Below are 22368 nucleotides of genomic sequence, written 5' to 3'. Positions count from 1 at the left end.
TCGGTCTCTGAAATGCGGGGAAACTTGCGTTCTGTGCGCTTTTAAAAGTTGAGTGCTTTTGCAATGGAATGCATGCTTTTGAGCTTTTGAGCTTTTCAATTGGGCGTTATTTCTCTCATCAACCACGCCAAGGCCAAACTCAGGAGATCATTTTCGCGACTCCATTCATATCATATCAAACAAAAACCGTATCACTTTTTAGTTGATTAAGCTTATGTCATGGTCGCGGACCCTATGCTTGCACCATCACCATTTATTTTTATTTTTATTTTTTTGTGGGGGGTGCTTTATAGGAAAAAGTAAAGTCCCATACAATATAAATCATTGTGCTCAAATATTTAGCTTGTAAAATGTAATGATATCATGTAATAAATTTTTATTCATGACCAAACTAGCGATGCATACGCAATTTGCCAATGGACGTTGAATTGTTCGATTGGCTGCACAGCCACAGTGCGAATCATCTTAATCCCTCATAATTATCTTCTCCACTCAATAGAGAAAATTGTCATAAAACTCATTGTAAAATTCAAAAGTGACTAGATATAAATGCATATGACATAGCCGAATCCTTCAGTGGACTTGATGTTTTAAAACTTTCAGTGGCGCATAATTTTTGTTTCCCATTTTGGTTTAATTTGCCAATCATGATCCACTAATTTAATTTTGTAAGCATTCATCAAGAGCTTTTGGCAAAGTACGATTAGGATTTAGAGTTGAACTTAAGCCTTTTCCACCAAAATACGACAGCCAAATTCATTTGAAGTTAAGCCTTTTTCAACTTTCTTTTATTGTTCATAAAGTGAATTAGTGAAAGTATAGTTTGCTCTAAAGAAACTTTAGGTTTTGTTTGACCACTGTCTTTAGCCAAAAAGGCTTGATAACTGTTACAAGTTTAAAATGAAAAGTAGACGTAAGACGTTGAGAAAGGTGAAACTCTTTAATTAAGTTGAAATAAACAGTGGAATTAATTATAGTGGGTCAATCATAACATAGCATATTAGCATTGTGTAAACTTTTAATTAATTATATATTTGATATATAAAACTATGATCCAATGACTTGAGTCTTGAATGTTTCAAGTGTTGAATTATTTTTAAGCTTAATTTGTCGATTGTTTTTTTTTTAAGTCAAAATTTTAGTGTACATTCATTCGCAAGCTAATGTGACATATGTTCGTTGATAATTCTCAAATATGATATGATCTTTGGTATTATTTAAATTTTAGTGAGAATATTAACAATATCAAAATTAAGAAAAATAATATGATAATTGCTTTCTATAAGTATTATCTCTCTGTTTGCATATAGGGAAGATAAAAATTGTGATTTTTTTTAATTATATATACCATTATGATTTATGATATGTTTGCTTTTGATTCCAATCCATTCTGATTACTTATTAGTAAACACACCATTAGTGTGTGTAATGGTTGGATTTGGATAAATTGGATGGTCAGTTTAGTAATTTATAACTATACATTATGATTCCAAAATAAAATAAACACATCAATGACAATACAGTTAATACCAATTCTGATTCTCAGGCTAAAATAAACAGTTTGTTCTTATTTCTATTTCTCATTCCGATTTCAGTCCATTTTAATTACTGATTATTGATTAGTAAATACACAATTAGTGTGTGTAATCGTTGGATTTTGATAAAATAGATGGAAATTTGAGTTTCTGGGAAATGATTTGAGCCCATTAATTCTATGGACCACAGCGCGCACAACAATTGAGAGAAGTGCAAAACCAGTGGCAAAAATGATGCCCCAGAGTTACTGATACACCCTCTCTGGGCCAGTCCGACGGAGTTACATACCCCAACTGAGAACCTTGGACTGGGCTTTAATTATATATAGTTCAATAAATTTAATTGAAGATCTAAAGTTAAGGATCATTAATAGAAGGGGTAACTATACTTTTTCGATTGTATAAGCTTCTAAATTTCCAATGATATGACAAGAAAGGGATTTAATTCGAAGATCTAAAGTTAAGTTGGATTTTAAGTTATAAAAATTGATGAATCCGTCTGATATGGCAAATTGGCAAAGCCCACAAGTCAGATAAAGCCAGCTGCGCGCTTTCAGAAGTGGCCAAAATAAGCCGACATTGCAAGTTTATCAAAAAAAATTGAACTGAAATGGAATGGTTTGATCTCATTTAGTACAAGAAACGTTAACAAGATTGTTTGGTATCAAAAAGTATCAGTTTATTTTAACATTATACAAATCTACTTGTATATTAGGGCAAATCTCAAGATTATGAGTGCACTTTTCTTTTAAAGTACAATAAAACAAATTTCCAACAAAATTTTCAACTAAGTAAAATTTCAATGCTCCTGATACTTCAAAAGATTATGAGTATTAATGTTACTTATCTTAAAATATATCGCCCACCAAAAGAAAGTTCTTTTTAATATTTCTTTTAAATATTTATACGTGCACATGAGGCTTGGCTGGGTTAAAGAATTGAAGAAAGAATGGTATCTTATGGTTTTATTTGGTTCCATTTCTTTAGAAAAATAAGTTCATGGCGACTCAAAATATTATTCTATTTATTGTTTCTATATTTGTGTCTTGTGGGGCTGTTAGCCTGTTACTATTATTACTCCTATTATGATGGCGGTGCAAGAGCTTGGTATTAGATTCAGGCAAGGGCTTGTCAGCTTGCTGATCACTTTCTCCCTTCCGAGAAACGAAAGTAGAGGAGAGGACTGAGGAGTCTGACTCAGCTGGCGCGAAGCCAAGGGATGATCGGATCAGTGGGTTCTGTTGAGTGTGGATCAACAACATTTTGGATCTTCAAATATCGAAGAAAGTGAAAGTTTAAAAGTCATGGAAGGCAAATGCCCAGCCCAGCAAAAGCCAACGACCAATTCCAAGTTTCTCCACCAACAAAGTATAAGAACCCAATGAAATACTGCCATTTGGCAAAATCCCAGTGGCTTCTTCTCAAAGACTCCAATCAACTTTGCCTCTCGTTTATCTTCTTGCACGGGTACATCCTGTGCTTCCTCGTTCCCAGAGGACTGAATTAACCAAATTTCACTCCGCTCTGCTCTTCTGCATAAATCATTTTACTATGACACCCTTCCCCCCTTGAGTATATATATATATATATATATATAAAGGGAAGATTTTCAGAGAATAATAAAAAAAAAACTGAAAAAACAGTTAGGATAGTTCATTATTCTTCCTATCTTAAAAAAGGGGGGAAAGAAAAGAAAAGAAAATGCCATCTCAGATCTTACCAGTAACTTATCATCATCGGGGAACAGAGGCGGCAGCAATGTTGATAAAAGCAGAGATAGAAAGGGATGACCCCACGACCAGTCTCTTAATTTCATCTGAATACGAAGACGTGGAGAAGGCCATCACCAACATCAAGCCTGTTCTTTCAAGAACCTCCAGTTACAACAATAATAACATCACTTCACCCAACGACAGTCCCGGTCTTGGCAATTGCTATCAGCAGCGACGCCGCCGATCCGCCAGCGACAACTCTCTCAGTTCATTGTCCGGCAGTAATGGCAGTGGCGCTGCTTCTTCTGCTGGTGGGTCCCGCCGCCACTCTTTTAGTAAAGATGTAGGCCGTGCCGCCGCCGAAACTTTCTTGGTCACTCGCTTGAGCTTCAAGCTGTTGAGATATCTCGGGTATGCTGCTGAAATTATTTTCTTTTTGATTCATTTATTAAATTTTTTTTTTGTTTTCGTTATTGATTGATCGATTGCTGATCATTTAATTTTTATTCAGGGTAGGCTACAGATGGATCGTGAGATTTCTCGCTCTTGGTTGTTACTCATTGCTGCTCTTGCCTGGTTTTATTCAAGGTCTCTACCATTTCTAGTCATTTGTGAAAATTCTCTGCTTTTTAATTCTAATACCACGTCAAGTGATTACGCCCATGCAAGCTTAGGCTAATAAGTAAGGGGCTCAACATTATGGCGATCCACACGTACATGTGATGTTGATGTAATTATTTATAAGGTGGAGTATGATAACTAGTTTGTTGGATTCTTTTTTGCAGTGGGATGTCACTATTTCTTCTCTAGTCAAGTACGCAGAGGTATAGTTTATGGTGATCAACCAAGAAATAGGTAGGCATATGTTGGGACTTAGTTTATTTCTTCTGCTCTGATGTGCAAATAATTTATGCAAATCCTTCTGTCTTTTATTTATTTATTTATTTTATTTGTTTAGCACAATTGGCTGAAATTTTGTGCAGCGCAGGCTTGATCTGTATTTCCCTAAAAGTAGTGATGGCCCAAAGCCGGTTGTAGCATTTATAACTGGGGGAGCCTGGATTATTGGGTGAGTTATTTCTTCCTTGATTTTCTATGTCTACTGTTGCCATTGAAAACTTGAGCTAGTTATTGCAGACATGGAAATCGAATTTAGACATGTGCATTGTAGGCGTTGGGAAAATTGGTAGTAGCTTACATTTTCTTATATGGGAATGCCAGTAAACTTTTATGTACTTGTACTAAATAATGGAAAGAACTCTACAGAAGTGAAAAAAGACAAAACAATTGAAGTAGGCGGAGTTGCATGCATACAACAAAGTATAATTACTTCTCTAGTCGCAACGATCTTACATGTATTGTTTATCTCGTTCGTGTCAGCATGGAAGGAAATGGATTTTGTTTTTTAATCTTTTTACTATCTTTACTTGATTAGATGTTAATTCTTGTAAGTTTAGTCTGATTCTGTAAATTTCACAACAATTACCTGCTAATTTCCTGGATCATTTATGACTACCATCTTACAGCTACAGGCGTTGTTGAGTTTGTCTTTCTGTTGATGCAGTTACAAAGCTTGGGGTTCTCTTTTAGGGCAACAGTTATCAGAAAGGGACATCATTGTTGCTTGCATAGATTACAGGTGGTGTTTTTGTAACTTTAGCCATAAGTTTCATCATTTTTCTTTGCCATACATAGTGTCTTCCCAAGCAAATTGGGTTTTGTTTGTGTGCTACATTGCTTTGTATACCATTCACTAAGATGCAAATTCAGAACTTGAAGCACTTCTTGGCATTCGTCTAAGTTCGATCTATCATATGGATTCTGAATTGTCAATTCGTACATGAATATCACACCAGCTTATATTCACAGGCACATGAAAGTGGGCAAGATAAGCTTTCCGGTTAACTATTTTGTTAACTTAGCACCCTCTGACTCCTGCTTTCTTGTTTTGGTGGTGCCTTCTAAAATTGGATATCCCACGGTGCATTTATTGGCAACTATATTCCAGAAATAATCGAGTGTGTTAAAAAAATTTCTTATGCATCCACAAAATATTTATTTCATTAATCTTAGTTCATTAGAATTTGTCAACAGTTTGTATGCCTAATTGTGTATCTTTCATTGACAAGGGCGGATTACGTGGATTCATTGACAAATGTGACAAGGAATTACATTTTTACAATTTTGATGTTAACTTATTAATAGTCCACTGCTCATATTGCATCAGTACCGAGGCTTTGGCTCTGTATTTTCTGTGCAAATGTGCATTCTCTATTGTATAACATCCAGGCACCTCCAACTTTGATCTCTTTATTGAAATATGCATGCAGAAATTTTCCTCAGGGAACCATCAAGGATATGGTGAAGGATGCTTCCCAAGGCATCTCTTTTGTTTGCAATAATATATCTGAGTATGGAGGTGATCCTGATAGGTAACTCTTGACTTTTCTTCTTCCCTTAGAATTATCTTATGTTTAAGAGGTTCTTTTGCTGAATACGCTATTCTTTATTGTTGATCCTTTGGATAGGATATATCTAATGGGACAGTCAGCTGGTGCACATATTGCTGCATGTACACTATTGGAGCAGGCAATCAAAGAGACTGGTGAAGAAGAGAGCACAACTTGGAGTGTCTCCCAGATTAGGGCTTATTTTGGTTTATCTGGAGGGTAATATTTGTTCAATGTTTTCTTGAGTCCATGATATCTTCTTTGCTGTAGTTTAAAGATAATAAATTTGTAGATAAATCTAATGATAGTAAGCTATAATTTTGTTCTATCTTTTTCGAACAAGATGAGGAAAGTGGCTTAGTAATTTAGCACATTTCTTAATGGAGATTTGTTGAATACTGAGCATTTTTACTTTTAATATAGTACATTCGCATTTTTTTTTTAACCCATATTTTCTAAATAGATTTGCTATATGACTGTGGTGTTGCGGTCTTGGTTTAAAACAATTTGTCTGACATTGTCTTTGCTCCTCAAGTGTAACTTTGAAACATCTAGTTCAACTACAGTTTGATAAGTTCCATCAAATCTCACTGAAGGAGATATGATTGTATCATCACAGAAGCATGAATATAACTTTCTTATCTGCCTTCATACCTATAGTTTGACCAAAACATAATCTGCCTCAATCCTTCTTTACCAAATATTTTTCTGTTCTCCATTTCCTCTATTATTTCATTTCAGTGTTTTGTGGTATTTTCTTACTGTTCTCCCCCCAAAATCTACAATCAGATACAATTTGTTTGACCTAGTAGATCACTTCCATAGTCGGGGCCTGTACCGTTCCATCTTTTTAAGGTACATACATGTTCTTTCAATATTAGATCTGGGTATGCATGCATTATCTTAAATCAATACATTATTCTTCTACTGTCAATTGCTGCAGCATAATGGATGGGGAAGAATCTTTGCGACAATATTCACCTGAAGTGCTGGTCCAGGACCCAAACACCAGACATGCAGTTTCTCTTCTACCTCCTATTATTCTTTTTCATGGCACTGCAGATTATTCTATTCCAGCAGATGCGAGGTTTTATTCTCCTCTTAAGTGAACTGTGCGATTGCATATGATTATCTTAATTCCAATTTATGCTTTCTTTCCTAGAGAAATTTAATTAGTTATAGAGCGTTCCTGTTTTTGATAATCCATAAAATCATGTAATTGAACTTCCCATTCTTTTCTGTGGTAAAAATGAAAAAGGTTCTTCTTTTTGCTTGTAAATGTATGTTTTAGCTAATCTCAATCTGCAAGTTTGTAGTGAATAAAATGCTATTTAAATATCAGTGGTACTTTTTTACTAACTACTTTCCATTCTCCATATAGGCTACTTGTTTATATCAAATTGTTAATCTTCTTCAAGTCATTTCACTTGGTGGTTGCAGTATCCTAAAATTGATTTTTCCTATGAAATATGTTCTGATTCTAGCTGTCATTGTTTAAAGAAATTACTCTTGAATACCTTTTTTTTTTTTTTTCAGATTTAAAGATATGAAGCATGTATTTTATAGTGTTTAATGAAGAAATGATGTTGTGTGAGGCCTGTAATGCAAGAGGAGGATGTTTAGATGGGTCAGTTATAAATCCTATGGCAGTGGTAGAATAACAGACAACCAATAACCTCAAGATGGAGATGCTTCAGTTATATTTTAGGAAATTTATTGCTTTTATATAGGTTTGTCTGAGGGGAGTGGTAGGTCAAACAGCGAAAATGAAATGGCAATGAAGGGATTTAGAGAGGGTTTAAATAACGATGCTGTCTATGCTGAATGTAGATAGAAAAAATATGCAGCGCTTGTGTTGTAGAATCTTATGATTGTGGGTTGCATGGCACAATTGAAATGGATCATTGATATACAGCTTTTGATAACTAAGCCTTTGCAATTTGAATACAACCTATCCCCAGACTCAGAGGTTAATTCTAATTAGCCTAGCCCCCTCAAAGTTGCATCTGTATCATATGCATATGACATTTGAAGGTTAGAGGTTTTATCTATATTTTATAAACGTTCACTTCTCAGCAGTGGCCTGCACTTCAGCTGAACAATTATACAAGCCTCTAGTTATCATTAACTCCTGTTCTGTACTCCGTGAATGTTGATAAGCGATATAAATGTCTTCAGTGCTTGTGAAGGACTTATTTTGATATCATTTGTGCAGTAAGAATTTTGCAAATACTCTTCAAAGAGTTGGAGTGAGAGCTGAATCGATTTTGTATGAAGGGAAGACACACACTGATCTGTTTCTTCAGGTATAAGAAGCAATCTGATGCCTTCTTTCTTGTTACCTCTGCCAAGTATTATTCATGGTTTGGAAAAATAGCAGCTTCAACAAAAATTTTGTCTCATCTCCATCTCAGGCATTTTTATTCCCAAAGTATACAAGTAAACTTAAATTACGTGGTGCTGAAAACTTATGGGGTTCTGCAAGATTTTTTTTTTTTTTAACAGTCAATAAATAGCATTAAATTAATGCTTCAATGAATAAACCTCCTGCTGCTCTGTTATATTTTATTTGTTCATCTTTTTGGCAGCAAAATGAATGCTAAAATCTTTATTTCTACAATTATTTACAACTTCTGTTTGGCTCATATGCCATTCAGGATCCAATGAGAGGCGGGAAAGATGACATGTTTGAAGATATTGTTGCTATCATCCATGCTGACGACCAAGAAGCCCGTGCCAAAGATGCAGTGGCTCCTCCAAGAAGACGCCTTGTACCTGAATTCATGTTAAAGTTGGCTCGCAGCATCAGCCCATTCTAACGATTTGCAACCTCTCAACAATCAGCTCAACATCAATTGGTTATTGATTTTATCTTCTCATGTTTTAGCTTTGCAATTTTTTCTTATTCTTTTTCTTTTCTCTGTGTACAGAAGAATTTTATTTTCTTTAATGTAAGCTCTTTTTATTATGAGTAACTTCGCAGATTTTAGGAGAATCAATCTAACTATAACAAAGACTGCAGCTATTTCAACACATTTTCTGCGATGCTGCAATTAAATTTACTATATGTTAGTTGTTCAGTAATAGATGTTGTTGAAACAAATGGCAGGTGCAATTAGGAAATGAAGGATAGGCATCCTTCTGCAAGGGAAATGAGATGGAGTTAGTTGCTTGTGTCCTTCATATCTTAGGTCTTTGTCTATTGATATTCGCATTTAATGGCAGCATCTGTAGATAGATAATGGAAAATCTCAAATCTATAATTAATTACTGGTTTACCAGGGGTTAACCATGTGGTTTTTTGCCATTGTCAAGAATTTTAGCATTATTAGGATGCTCTAAGTCCTGTTTAAAATTGGGGCTGGGTAGTTTGTTTAAATGTTACAGTACTAAAGTATTTGGTAAACAATAACTATTGTGTTTTAGAAGATAATTTAATTTTACTCCTCACTATCAATATTTATTTAATAACTATAAATTTTTTTCTCCATAGCAGCTGCAGTTTCTATGATATAGCACCTCAATATCAAATAAGAATTTAATCGACAAGAGTCCTCTAAGAATGAGAAATTTAACTAACTCAAGATTATATGACTTTGTGTTAGTGCATCAGTAAGTGAATACTTTTGCCGTGTGTCCTTTCATTAAGGTTCAAGTGTTATATTATAAACAAAGTATACATCTACATAAATTTTATCGTGTGCGAATATCCATAAATACTTGGAAGACTGTGATTTGAGATTTTGAGTGGTAAAAGGGTGTTTGTAAATAGCAATTTTATTTCAGTGCAAGCGTAGCAAGCGGCCTTACAAAGATGCCCAGCTATGAGGGGGTCAACTAAAGAAAAACATTTAGGAAATTAAATACTATGAGGTGATTAGTAGTACTTCATTGCCTCAGTTTAGCCGCTTCTGTAACGCCAAACTAGGGCTTCGCTGCTGATTTGCCACCTTTTCCCTATAAAACCGTCAGCAGTAATGAGCTTGGATACTAATACTAAATTTTCTGAGATATTGAACTTATTAATCTATATCAGCATACCTTCTTCTTAGGCTCCTGCGGCTTCTGTGCAGATTTCTTAGCGCCAGACTTGGAGCCTTGAGCTTTGGAAGCACCTTCGCTGGCCTTGGCTGCAGGTTCCTTTTTGGTCTGCCCAAAGAGTTGGGTACCAACAGGTTTCTCAGCCTTCAATGATGCCATTGCTCTCACAAAGTATTTAATTTAACCTAGCTAATAGAAAAAATAGTATGTGTTTTGGCTAATAAAATCGCTCTTCTATGTGTAGTTCTCTCACAAACAAAGACTATTTATAATGAAGATATGTGCAACTGTGAGTTGGAATTAGAATAACAAGTGTTACAAGGGGATGGGGCCAGATGGTGAGATGAAGAGAAGAGAATTCGAATATATGATTTGGAGATAGGGCACTGTAATTGTTACAGTAGTATCTGATTCTTAGCTATTTTCGTTCTTTTTGCTAACATTATATCAGTATCAACCAACCATCATGTGCTGTTAGCATATACTTGTAATAGCCCTGTTTTGTGCCATCTTGATTCTTAAATCTTTAATTAAAGTGAAGGCATAACGTCTTTCATAAACCAAATGATATATTATCCTGGGAGCCTCTAGCGTCTTTCATGAACCACACAAAATTATAGGACCTACAATTTGTGTGGTTCACATGAAAAATACATGTTACAATTATTGTAACTTAGCATTTGCCTATTATCCTACAACTGCGTATGTATTATGGCTATAATTCATATATATTAATATATATATATGACTGAGTGAATATGTCTAATTGCGGTGGTAGTTAATTTGAACTGGAAAAAGAAATCCTGATTTGTTAATTAGTTTTAGGGTTAATTTTGGTTTACCCATCATGAAGTGACAATCTTCAAATTGCCTCCCTTACTATTGAAAATATCAAGCTATCCTCCAAAACTCATTATCTTTCACAATTGACCGCCGTTAACTCGTGAAAGTACAATAATAGTCCACTAATAATGTAATTCGTTAACTTAAATTATTACACATCTACTATTTAAAAACATATTTCTTTTGTCCCTTTACAATTTCTAAAGCATCTCATCACTCATTTAATTTCTTAAGTCGCACATTTTAGTCCATAGGTATAATAAAAATCAATATTAAAATGAAAAAAATAAATGAAACATTGAATTTCTCTTTTTTATTTCTTTTTCATCTTCCTTACTTCTTCGTGTTTTTCTTTCTTTCTTTTTTCTCCGCCTTACTTTTTTGTCTTTTTCTTCAATTTTTTTCCCTTTTTCACATGCATGACAAAAGTACAATCAATATCCAAATCTAATCTCACATTGAATCAAAACTAAAACTTAATTTCTATAAACTAAAATCCAAAACTCAAAAGTTAGAATCTATAACTTACAAATGGGTGTTGGCAGCAACCATCAAAATCCTCAAAATCCAACGACCAAAACCTGAATTATTTGCCTCCTTAATGTCACTGCAGAACCATCCAACCCACCGCCGATTTAGTTGTATCATTCATTGTACGAATAATCAATCAACTCAGCAATCTTAGGCAAAAGCATTGCCATAGCACTACCGAGAGCTTCGTCTCAATTCTTCTTCTTCGGCAATCAAAAGCCTCATTGATCTTTCATCTTATCGCAACCATTCAGCAGTCAAGACCCATACTTCTTTTGCTCTTTTCCAGTAGAGAATGACCACGCCGTGGCTGCGACAGTTGTGGAGTTCCAAGTCATTGAGGACATCATCTTACAACAGCTCTTTGACACCACAACTACCCATGATTGTTTATAAGGTTTGGGATTGTTGTTTCAAATTTTTGTTTTGATCGTTTAATTGAGCTACTATTACTAGAAAATTAGGAAACACTGTAATTTGATATTTGGGATTACTTAATTTTTAAATTATGAATAATCTTTAATCTTGAATTAACCATATTATTAATGATAGATTGAATTTACTTTATTATTGTTTATTATTTTTAGTTTGGTGAATAAGCAAATGATTTGAAGAATTTTGGGTTGTGTGGGATGACTCTGGTTTTTTGTGAGACGGGTTTTGAAGTTTTAGATTAAGTTTGTGGTAGCATTTTTCTTTTGTTCTTTGATTTTTTTTATATCTATATATTTTTTTAAATACCTTTGCTAAAGGAAAAAAAGAATAATAATGATTATAATGATAAACATAAAAAAAATGTAAAATATTATTTTTTTTCCATTTATAACTTTAATTAATTTCTTTATTTATTTTTTAAAATAAAATTTTCAAATACAAAAAATTAAAATTTAATCAGCTCGACAAAATTAGACATATAGTGCAAAATGAAAATGTTTTAAAATATTAGGGATGCATATCATAAATATTTAAAATATTTGTGTGTGTTCTGAAAAACTTATTGACTGTTAAGGGAATGCACAAATATTGTTTTACCTTTTTAACCGTTAAAAGTAATAGACAGATAATATTTTTTTAGGAGTAGCTTAATATTTTTAATTATAAGAGGGTCAATTTAAAAATTGTTACTTCACGAAGGGAATAGGCCAAAATTTACCCTTAGTTTTAATTATCACCCTCCTTAAATTTACTGTTTTTAATTAGAAGACCCTATATTGTTTTATTATTTTTTCATTATGGTCCACCGACCAGTAAAGTCTGGGACTGGGTTATCAGCCGATGTCATTCACATCCTGTCAAAAGTATGAAAGGAAAACCACTTTTAAAATTAATTTTCACGATTATATAAACACAAGATATACAATAAGGTGGTACATATTGGGTCTAACTGAACATGAATGCCCCTGTGGACAAAAAAAGGGTGCAGTAAAATGGTACGGTGAGTTATGGTAATGTGCTCGCAATAATGGAAAAATTCGCAAAAAAGGTGGCTGTCCAATTGTGAGGGGCTTCGCAGGCATTGTTGGGCCAATCAGGAGCCGACCCGTTATCCATCCACCGACGAGAGCGGGAGGTAATCGCTGCTCTGTGAAACCAGCCTGACGCTTTACCCTCCACTCTAAGACCCAAGAAGCCCAAGAGCTTTCGCTCGGGCCCCCTGATTCAACTCTCGACTTGGATCGGGCAGGCCAGCATAATTCCCGACAAGCCCTTCCTGAGAAGCCCGGCCGAAGTCCAACCACCTCGTTGCCCCACTTGGTGACAGGTTCTCGTCACTGAACCCGGCGACGAGTCGCTCCCTCCAGCAACTTATTTAATAGTTGTTACAACATCTTGTAACCCGATGTGGGATAGATATGCGATCTATAAATCTTTTCCCAATAGTCGATAGAACCTGTTTCGTTTCTATCAAAATTAAAGTGTTTTATATTTGTTCTCCGTAACATCTCACAATCTTCTGTACATACACTTGCTCTACTGATTTTTTTTTTTTCAAAAGAAATGCAATTTCCTGAAGAGGGAAAATATTCTTGAGTGCGTGTATATAATAGCTCGGGCCTAAAAATCAAGTGTATGTTATCCGTTTTAGACCTTTTCTTCATGCTTGGGATGTGTGTTTGCGCTTCATGCGAGCGTCTTTCATCCAAAATACGCCCCTTAAATGCATCCAAGGGTGCGGTAAAATCTATTCTTTAGTCCGAATTAATTTTAGCGATAACTATATATATCATTTGGAATATGAGCAGGTTAAACCAACTTCTAGCCAAACCACAGTACTCCAACAAACAGCTCATCCTTTTAATATTCAAGCTTTATTTATTACGCAGGGCCTAAGAAGAGACACTTTGATATAAATTTCAAGCTAGAACTTTCATAATAACGACCCCTGTAAAGCATGATTGGCTTCTTGAAATCTTCACAGGCATATATCACAAAAGCTCTTAACCTCGTACTACTTAGTTCTTGGCTACTCCCTTCACTCCTGATGCCTGCAAGCAAACCAAAAATGAAAATTTGATCCCATGAGTTAAACAAATTAATAATAAGCAAGAGTTGAGCAATGGTCTTTATAATGTTTCAAGGAAAGATGAATGATATATGCACCTTCTTCTTAGTCTCCCGGGGCTTCTGCTCAGCCTTGTTAGTGGCCTGCTTGGTTGCTTTTGGTGCATTACCGCAGCAACCGCTAGCCTTAGGCTCTTTCTTGGCCTGCCCCGCAGGCTGCTGAGGTTTCTCTGCCTTGAGCGATGCCATTGACGTTCTCTTTGTATTGTCTACTGAAGAGATCAGAAAACACGACTACTTAGCTGGCCTTGAGTAGAAACTCCATCAAATACCTCTCTATTTATAGCGGCGTTGCGGAGTAGTGACATAAAATAACTAGAATCATCAGTCACATTTGTTGAATGTTCGCTAAGGAAAGAATAGAATAACTCTAGACTAAAGCTGGAGGCCTCCTGGTGAAATATATGCTCTGTGATCAGATCAGATGCCTGATCGGGCATATTTTTTTACTGGCTTTGATTGATGCTTATTCTGTAAAACAGGTAGGATATTTTTAGGCGTATAAATCTTATACATATTTCATTTTCAGGAACAATTTCAGATACTAATTGATGTGAGACCGAATCGTCAACTGGAAAAATCTTATTTGCTCTTATTGATGCATAAAAAGAAGCTGATTTCGAAGGGAACATTTTCACATGAAATCAGCTAAACTTGTTCAAGTAGATAATGAAACTGGTTTTGTTTATGCCTTTTCTCTGCCCATTAATAGAATTATATAAATTCATTTTGTTCCTTCTGCTGACATTTCACAGTGAAATTTTCACTTGCCAGTACAAAATAAGAATACGAGTATCTTAAAACTGATTCCCCATGTGGGTAGCAAAGTTACATGAAATTGGATAATATATTTTCAATCTTTCAAATATTCCAATTCAATTTACATTTCCTTGAACTGGTAGATCAAATTATAAATTATAAATGCACACTATCTCAGAGTCACTGAACATTTTATTTATCATATATTATGTAGTCAGTGAGGCTGCCTCATCCGCAGAGTCACATAAGCCAATAGCCTATATCCCACCAGCATCATTGTCAAAGCAGCAACATCAATCAACTTATTATCAACACCAAGATACTTAATGGCCGGAAATTCCATTACGCTGCAATGCAATCCCGAGCCACAAGCATAAACTTCATTTGCCGAGTACTGAACCCCCACCAGAAGCTTATAGCAATAGTGGCTGAAAGAGATGTACTTCAGCCAAGCAATGAATGGTGACATATGCTGAATGTAGTACCCACCAGCCATTAAAAACACTAGCATTGTTACAGAAGCTAAGGCTGTGGCCTGTTTTACATCCATTATAATGGCACCGAGTAGCAGTCCTAGGCTTTGAGCTACTAGCACATTGAAAAGGATGATTGAGAGGGTTAGTAAAAATGTGATGAGTGAAGGCTTGAGACCCCCCATCCAATATGTAACGGTGATGAATATAGTTGGAAGAACAAGCTCCATTGGTAAGTCACCCACCATTCGCGCAAAGTAGTAAGAAGAGAGACGGTACATTCCTGAAGAACGTTCTTTAATGAGCATTGCCCTTTCTTGAGGGAACACGAATATGGCATTGTTCAACGGAAAGAAGCCCCAGAAGATTGAGAAAAAAAATAGGAGCCCCACCTGTCGAAAATTGAAAATGCATTAGCAATTAATTAATTGACAAAGGACATGGTAGTGGTCTGTCACAAAGTGCCACCATATTGATAATGCACCTGATCTTGAATGTGTGATCTATCAGAATGCCACCACAAGAGGCCTGAAAGAATTGAAACTGACAGGACTTGAAAAATTCTTAAGTATGAATACGATTCATGTTTCCTCTCCTGTAAGCCCCTTTTGAGGAGCACTTTGAATTGTTCCCACCAGCTAGCGGTCCATTCATTGTCACAATCTGCATTACACATAAACATAATGATGATAATAATTACTCAACGCAGTGAATGAAACAACAGCAATAATAAAACAGAAGCAACGATTATTTTCACTTACTTTTTCGAGATGATTTTCCTGATGCAATTGGGTCCCCAACATTTTGTTGAATCTCAGCCATTAAGGCAGGGTGTAAATTCTTTTTATATGATGAGATTAAGGACTGTTTTGTTGCATTTTGATCATCGTGGTGTTCTAATCTCCCATGAAACTCAAGCTGATCATCCTGTTTGACATCAGGAGCTATCCCTGAAGCACCAAATATTTTTAAAATTAGGATTAAATAAATTAATTAGTAGTCTCATAACTTATTAATTTAATAAGACAATAGAACTATATTTTCTTGGAAGGAGACCAATGGGAGAAAATAAAAAAAAAATACCCAAAGAAAAAAAAAAGTAGCGGCGCTGAAATTATTGACGCAAGATCACCATTAAAAAATGAAAAAGAGGCAAAAGCAGAATACATGAAATCATTAGACTCTGCTGAATTATTATTTCAGCGACCATTATGCTGGAGAACATTTTGTATCACACTTAGCTCTTAATAAGAATGAAATTTAAACCGTTTAAATTTGAAATTAAGTGCTGAAACTCATGAAGGATTAATTGTGCTTAGTTTCAGCACTTTTTGAGGGAGTTCAATTTCAATTTCAATTTCTTTACTTTTGTACGGCAAACTGTGAAAGCCACTAGAGTTTAATAGTTAGTTGTGAGTTAGTTGCGAGGTCGACAGAGTTCTAAAAAATGTTCATATCAAACATTTGTATCATTCACAAAAGCAAAAGACACCTCATGCATGTAACAACGGCATAATCTAATATTAGAACTAATTGCTCCGTATATGCATTTTGGGTGAATACGAAACGTGACAGAAGCAAAAGGCTAGCTATTATTAATACAACAAAAGTAAAATAAAAATAAATAAATTACTTACCATTAGCAAGATCAAGCAGAAAATCAGCAGGGTTCAACAAATTGAAACCAGGCACATAACCAATGGAGCCAAAATAGTCCATGACTTGAGCTGCGCGGCCGCTGTAAATTGGAGAACCCTCCGATAACACCACCACCTTGTCAAACATCCGATAAAGCCGGCTTGAAGGCTGATGAATCGTGGTAATTACAGTCCTGCCACCTCTAGCTAGCCCTCTTAATGTGGCCACTATACGTTGAGCCGTGGTGGAGTCAAGCCCTGAAGTCGGCTCATCTAGCAACAAGCAGCTTGGATTAACAAGCATTTCTTGTCCAATACTAACCCTTTTACGTTCACCCCCGGATATGCCCCGAAAGAGTGGGCCCCCTACGACGCTATTCCTGCATCTTGTCAACCCAAGCTCCATGATAACCATCTCAGCTTGTTCGATTTTCTCTTCTCTTGTCAATTTCTTTGGTAGCCTCAACAGAGCAGCGTAGGACAAGGTCTCTAACACAGTGAGGTGTGGGTACAGCACGTCGTCCTGTGTAACAAACCCTGTTTTGCGCTTCAAGGAGCTCGAGAATTGGCGGCCATTGTATGTGATTTTGCCCGAGAATTTTCCCCGTAAACGGCCGGCAAGAGCTGTGAGAAGAGTGGTCTTGCCGCTGCCGGATGGGCCGAGCATTGCTAGTAACTCGCCAGGTTTAACCATACCGCTAACACCATTGAGTACCGAGACAGTTCTTGTTTGCTTGTTAGGCTCATCATGCGAAGCAGCAAAACAACTTCCCTTACTTGTATGCAAGTTGATACTATATGCTACATCTTCAAACTGCAACATCAAAATATACATAATCAGTTGAAGACTGTTAAATACATGAACATTAATTTATATATATATATATATATATATATATATATATATAGGGTCCCATGCATGCACATGAAAAAAATTCAAGGTACCTTGAGGGTGACAGGGTGTAAGGATTCACGAAGAATGGAGAATCTAATAACTAGGGGTGGTTCTTGGATTTGGACTGAGATTCCATCATCATCAGAACAAGGACTGACATTGTTAGCAGAAACGGATGGTTGAGCGTGGACCAAAACGGTGTCGGTTCGGTTAGAGAGAATGGTGTTAGCTGCAGGTGGACCGTTGCCGGTCATGCAGCTGCTAGTTTCTTGCTGATGATCAGGGGGCATCATTTCAATTTCATATAAGGCTAGCTAGCTCTAAGAGAGAGAAAGAATCAAAGATGAAGAAGAAGCAGCAGAAGCAAATTAATTACTAAGAGGTAATACTGGACAGGAGAGAAATGGCAGCCACAATACAAAGCAAGAAGAGGGTCATGTGACTGACTTATATAAAGTGAGCAACAGGGCACGAGAATGTAAAGAGTCATTGGATGGTGATTCATAATATAGCCTCAAGATCAGTTCTACTGTGCCACACAATAAGGTAGTCTAGGGGAGATGCATAATGCATTCACGAATTACAGTTCCCCTTTCCACCTATCCTCCCGGCATTTCCTTTTATTTTTTCATTTTCTTTTTTGTACATATGTATATCTTATATTATATATAGTTGGGAATTAAATTATTTGCTTTAAATCGTGCATTATTATTTTTATTTATCCCATATATATATATTTTTTACTTATACCATATATATATATATATATATATATTCGATCTAATTTGAAATTTGAAAGTGTGGAAAAAATTAAAAAAACTTTAATATCGTGGGGTTTAAAAGACTTAAAAGTTAAAGCGTATAAACCGTACAATTTATAAATTTTCTCGCACTAATATATATATATATATATATATATATATATATATATATTGGATTTGATAAATTAATAAGTAAAAAGAAATATGTCATAACTGGAAGGGCTACTAAATGACAAGACAATACATGCTAAAACGAATGAAACAACTTAATTTGCAAAATAGTACGGTAAAGAAAACAACAGATCAACGCAATATTACAAGAGTGCACGTGACTGATCACTTAAATCAGCTAAATCAATCCGAGTCGTCAAATATGAAGGACAGCTCAAATCAGCTCAGAGGAGAAAATCTCACTTTCCTGCTTAGAAAACTAACCATAAATAGTGCCAAAAATTTAGTTGGCACTGTTCGTTCAGCATGCATAAAGAATTATACAATTTTCTTTCTCATTAGCTAAAACACTTACTAAGGTTCTCAGTGCCTTTTACATATCAAGGAAAAAAACTAAGATTTAAAAGGTAAAATACGTATGACCAGGGACGAAACTACTTCATTCGTGTATGATTAATAGAATATTAGCATAAGTTTTTTTTTTAATGGAAAATATCATCATGTCTATGGATCCGTACCAGTTGGCAAAGCTGTATTTGGACAAAAATGTATGCGTAGGCCCTCAAAGATGCAAATCTAAAGCAAGAAGAGAATTGACCCGCAAAAGAACACATAAGTAATCAAAAAATAATAATGCTTACGCTTGAACATATGCTACAAATAAACAGAATATATGTACATTTCTTTAAAAAAAAAAAATTGGATATGAACTATGAACAGTATTGTTAATGTTGAAATAAAGTGAAGGGTTTTAATCATCATCCACTGAGGTGTCGAATTCAAATCCAACTCCAACTCCAGCCAACCAAAACCAATATTTTTTCTTTCATCATCATCTTCTTTTTTTCTCCATGGAGCTGTAAATAAAGGAGGTATCTTCTTTATTTATTTATTAATTATTATTATTATTATTATTTTATCAGGAGATATAGCCATGAGAAAAGAAGTTGGTTCCTCTTGCTTTATATAGGTGTCAAATTCCCATTCAATGAATGAGATAGTGGCTCAGATTGTGTCGCGTTTGCTGTAAAAGGCATTGTTGAAGGTTGTCTCCATCATTGAAAGGTCTATGCTTTTTTGGCTAAATTTCGACAGTCTCCTCCTCTGATTTGTAATACGTGTCAGAGCCGTGGAATTCAATAAAGGATTTTGTATAGGAAGAGCACGATAATGCTGTATAACGGGAACTTTTCTTTTAAATAAATATTACAAAAATTTAAGTATAGACCATGCATCATTTTATAATGGAAAACTTGCATCAATTTATTGATTAATTAATGAATTAGTTTTATTTTTTAAATTATAAGAATCAAAATAAAGATTGGCAAGCCAAGAATCAAGTGCATAATTGACATGAATTAAGAAAAAAGAAATTCAACTCGCGTAAAGATTAGCCAAATCTCCTTAAAAAATAGTGTATCTTGCTATGATCCTATCGCCAAAACTAGGACACAACTATTTTTCTCTTCCAATCATTAGCTATCGAAAGCTTCAATAATATATCGAAAAGATAGATTACCACTTCCCTTCTAATAATTTTTGCTTTTATCACTTAATTTTCTATTGAAAATTCCAGGGATAAAGTGAAAATCTCGATCATTAACGACAAATGTTATTCTTCCCACATTCTATTTATTTTTTAAAATTATTACTTAGCCTAATGGCAACTTAATTTCTCTCCATCCAAGAAATTGAAATGATGCTCCTGATCATCAACAAGAAACTAGCTGAAATTTAAATTGAATCCTATTCCTCTTGTTTTTAATACAAGGAAGTTTATTACCTCAACTAATTGATATCCGCTTCTCATATGCCATTTTCTTCAAAGTTTTTTCGGCCAATATATTGCATTAGTGCTTTTATCTTTTATTTACTTTTGTAAATTTACGAAAATTATATATTTTCTGAAAAAGTTGATACCATCATAATAATTAACTTTTTTATACGTAAAAATTCACTTGCAATGAAGTTATTAAAACAATTTGGAAATAACTGCGTTTTAAATATAATTTTTAACTAGAATTAGATCGAGTCCTCCTTGCATTACAAGAAGGTTTATGGGTCCATTAAATCTCCCATAAATGGAAAAAGAAGAAAGAAACTTTATATCATATTACTTCTCGAAGAAAAGCATATATAAGGAAAAAAGATGTATTCCAGGGCATCATTTTGATGGTCATATTCCCTCTAACTTACTTACCAAATTATTCTCATAAGTTAATTTTTGCATATCTCTATTCACATATAATCGTAGCCATTAATAGTTACACCAATCTCGATCCGAATATGACATGCCTAATTTTCCCTATTGGGTGCATGAATTTTTACTGTAACATGGCATGTGCAAACAGTAAGCATCACTATATATCCATAATGTGTCGAAATTTAAAATAAGAAATCTGATCGGATGAGTGATGGTCTAAACTCTCATGCATGCACACAGTATCAAGGCCTTTTGCCTTGGATCCTCACAGAGAAAATATCCGCGATATTTATCCTTTTTGTGTTTCCCTTTACTGTATGTTAACAGTGATTTGGATTCTCTAGTACCAAATGTGTATTATGAAATTGCGACATGTGAATGTGGTTGTCTTCCTGTGCTTGAAGCTTCGTGTACATAAGACCTTTCTCTTCCTCTTCTTCTTCCTCTTCTTCTTCGCATCGCCATCAAGGGGAGACGATGCAACTTTTACACGTGGTCTCTGACACTGTGAAAGTGCTTTCTTCTTTATCTTCTTTCTCTTTTTCAATTAATTTCCGAAAGAAATGCATGCAATAGTTTTGATGTGATTGGCTCAACAAGATCCTTCGCTGAACTTGGAATCAAAATTTTCGTTTAAATCACGAGATCTTCAGAGCATAATCCTAATAATGATCATTAATTATTATCACTTTATATACATACTTCCATTGAAACAATTTAGTATCATATCACATGCCAGCCGAGGACGAATAACTTAATTTTAAAATCATAAGATGTCAGATGGGTAGGTGACAGAAAAACAATTTTATTTGCCAGCACTCTCTAATTGATCGACATAAATTAGCTATATAGCTAGCTGGCTGCTAGTTCAATTAACATGCATTTTTCAGTAGTGTATTGGTGGGAATTAATAACGAATAAAACAATGCCACTTCAAAAGGATTTCCAATTAAGAATTGGCACTTCACAACACTATTTTATTTTCTTGTGCGGAGAGAATATTTTCTTTCATAAAGAAGAGAAACTATGTGTCGATCGATTTTTCATAAAGAATAATAAAGTCTGCTTAAAAAAGAAAGAAAGTAGAAAAGCTTATGAAAGCATTACAAGCCGAGAAGAGAAATTAAAACAAAACAAGGTAAAACGGATAAAAGAAATGCACGTTTTAGTGGGACCATCATAGTCGACATTTGTCTCAACGGTAGTGTATTAGTGGAAATTAATAATTAATCAGATATATATTACGCACCCTCTATAATATTATGGCATTTCTTGAACGTATATATATAGTATTTTATTGGATCATAAAAGGTGTCTTTGTAATCAAAATCAAGCACACAAGATACCATGATTCTCGTAATCTTCTGCTAACTTTGTTCTCGTGGTTCATTTGTGGTAGGAAAATTATTATTATTATTATTTAATATTTTTATCTGGGACTTATTTGATATAACTCAAATAATTAGGGACCCCTATGTTATTACTCCAATTATTCTTAGAATTGTGATGTGTTATTATTATTATTATTATTATTATTTTATATACATTGGAGCCTAGTAAAACTAGGCTAAAACAGAACGGGGAATAGAGGTCCTATATATATCATTACATAACCAATAACCAAGACCCTCGGGGGGGGGGGGTTCAAAGACATGAAGTCCAAGGGGTAAGGAACCAGCAAGTTTTGCCATGGAATCTGCAGCACAATTGGCTTCCCGATATATATGCTTTATGGTAATGAGCCATTGTCTATTCATTAGTTTCTTCATGGCAGTTATGAGAGAAAAATGTGCAT

General features: G+C 34.8%; 2 protein-coding genes and 3 long non-coding RNA genes across 5 annotated transcripts; 2 read left to right on the top strand and 3 right to left on the bottom strand.

Annotated features, from left to right (window-relative positions):
• Window positions 1–2612: 2612 nt before the first annotated feature.
• LOC102615054 (probable isoprenylcysteine alpha-carbonyl methylesterase ICMEL1) lies at window positions 2613–8665 on the top strand. Its single transcript, XM_006484323.4, has 11 exons — window positions 2613–3658; window positions 3759–3835; window positions 4033–4102; window positions 4236–4316; window positions 4812–4886; window positions 5578–5679; window positions 5776–5916; window positions 6487–6552; window positions 6641–6784; window positions 7913–8003; window positions 8355–8665. The coding sequence occupies exons 1-11, from the start codon at window positions 3237–3239 to the stop codon at window positions 8514–8516; spliced, it is 1431 nt and encodes a 476-aa protein (XP_006484386.1). The 5' UTR covers window positions 2613–3236; the 3' UTR covers window positions 8517–8665.
• A 793-nt stretch (window positions 8666–9458) lies between these two features.
• On the bottom strand, window positions 9459–10947 carry LOC107177733 (uncharacterized). The gene is made up of 2 exons (XR_001508701.3): window positions 9739–10947; window positions 9459–9654 (listed from the first exon to the last, which is right to left on the bottom strand). It is a non-coding gene; the product is annotated as an uncharacterized LOC107177733 (long non-coding RNA).
• A 416-nt stretch (window positions 10948–11363) lies between these two features.
• LOC127901806 (uncharacterized) lies at window positions 11364–13047 on the top strand. The gene is made up of 2 exons (XR_008054144.1): window positions 11364–11509; window positions 11700–13047. It is a non-coding gene; the product is annotated as an uncharacterized LOC127901806 (long non-coding RNA).
• Window positions 13048–13402: 355 nt separating this feature from the next.
• On the bottom strand, window positions 13403–14022 carry LOC107177709 (uncharacterized). The gene is made up of 2 exons (XR_001508677.3): window positions 13714–14022; window positions 13403–13598 (listed from the first exon to the last, which is right to left on the bottom strand). It is a non-coding gene; the product is annotated as an uncharacterized LOC107177709 (long non-coding RNA).
• A 431-nt stretch (window positions 14023–14453) lies between these two features.
• LOC102615741 (ABC transporter G family member 21) lies at window positions 14454–17982 on the bottom strand. Its single transcript, XM_052439153.1, has 5 exons — window positions 17489–17982; window positions 16544–17357; window positions 15668–15856; window positions 15391–15569; window positions 14454–15298 (listed from the first exon to the last, which is right to left on the bottom strand). Exons 1-5 carry the CDS (start codon window positions 17729–17731, stop codon window positions 14648–14650), a joined length of 2076 nt encoding a protein of 691 aa, XP_052295113.1. The 5' UTR covers window positions 17732–17982; the 3' UTR covers window positions 14454–14647.
• Window positions 17983–22368: the final 4386 nt, after the last annotated feature.

This window comes from Citrus sinensis, chromosome 4 (assembly GCF_022201045.2).
Source record: "Citrus sinensis cultivar Valencia sweet orange chromosome 4, DVS_A1.0, whole genome shotgun sequence".
Taxonomy (NCBI): domain Eukaryota; kingdom Viridiplantae; phylum Streptophyta; class Magnoliopsida; order Sapindales; family Rutaceae; genus Citrus; species Citrus sinensis.
This window is presented reverse-complemented; position numbering and strand designations above follow the sequence as displayed.

Bases quoted from the DNA above. Each gene is read 5' to 3' on its own strand.
- LOC102615054 (XM_006484323.4), top strand. From the start codon at position 3,237: ATGCCATCTCAGATCTTACCAGTAACTTATCATCATCGGGGAACAGAG. The intron at 4,887-5,577 runs GTGGTGTTTTTG...ATATGCATGCAG, and splicing joins GTTGCTTGCATAGATTACAG to AAATTTTCCTCAGGGAACCA. The intron at 6,553-6,640 runs GTACATACATGT...CAATTGCTGCAG, and splicing joins TACCGTTCCATCTTTTTAAG to CATAATGGATGGGGAAGAAT.
- LOC102615741 (XM_052439153.1), bottom strand. From the start codon at position 17,731: ATGATGCCCCCTGATCATCAGCAAGAAACTAGCAGCTGCATGACCGGC. The intron at 17,358-17,488 runs GTACCTTGAATT...TTGATGTTGCAG, and splicing joins TACACCCTGTCACCCTCAAG to TTTGAAGATGTAGCATATAG. The intron at 15,299-15,390 runs GTGCATTATCAA...AATTTTCGACAG, and splicing joins GATCACACATTCAAGATCAG to GTGGGGCTCCTATTTTTTTT.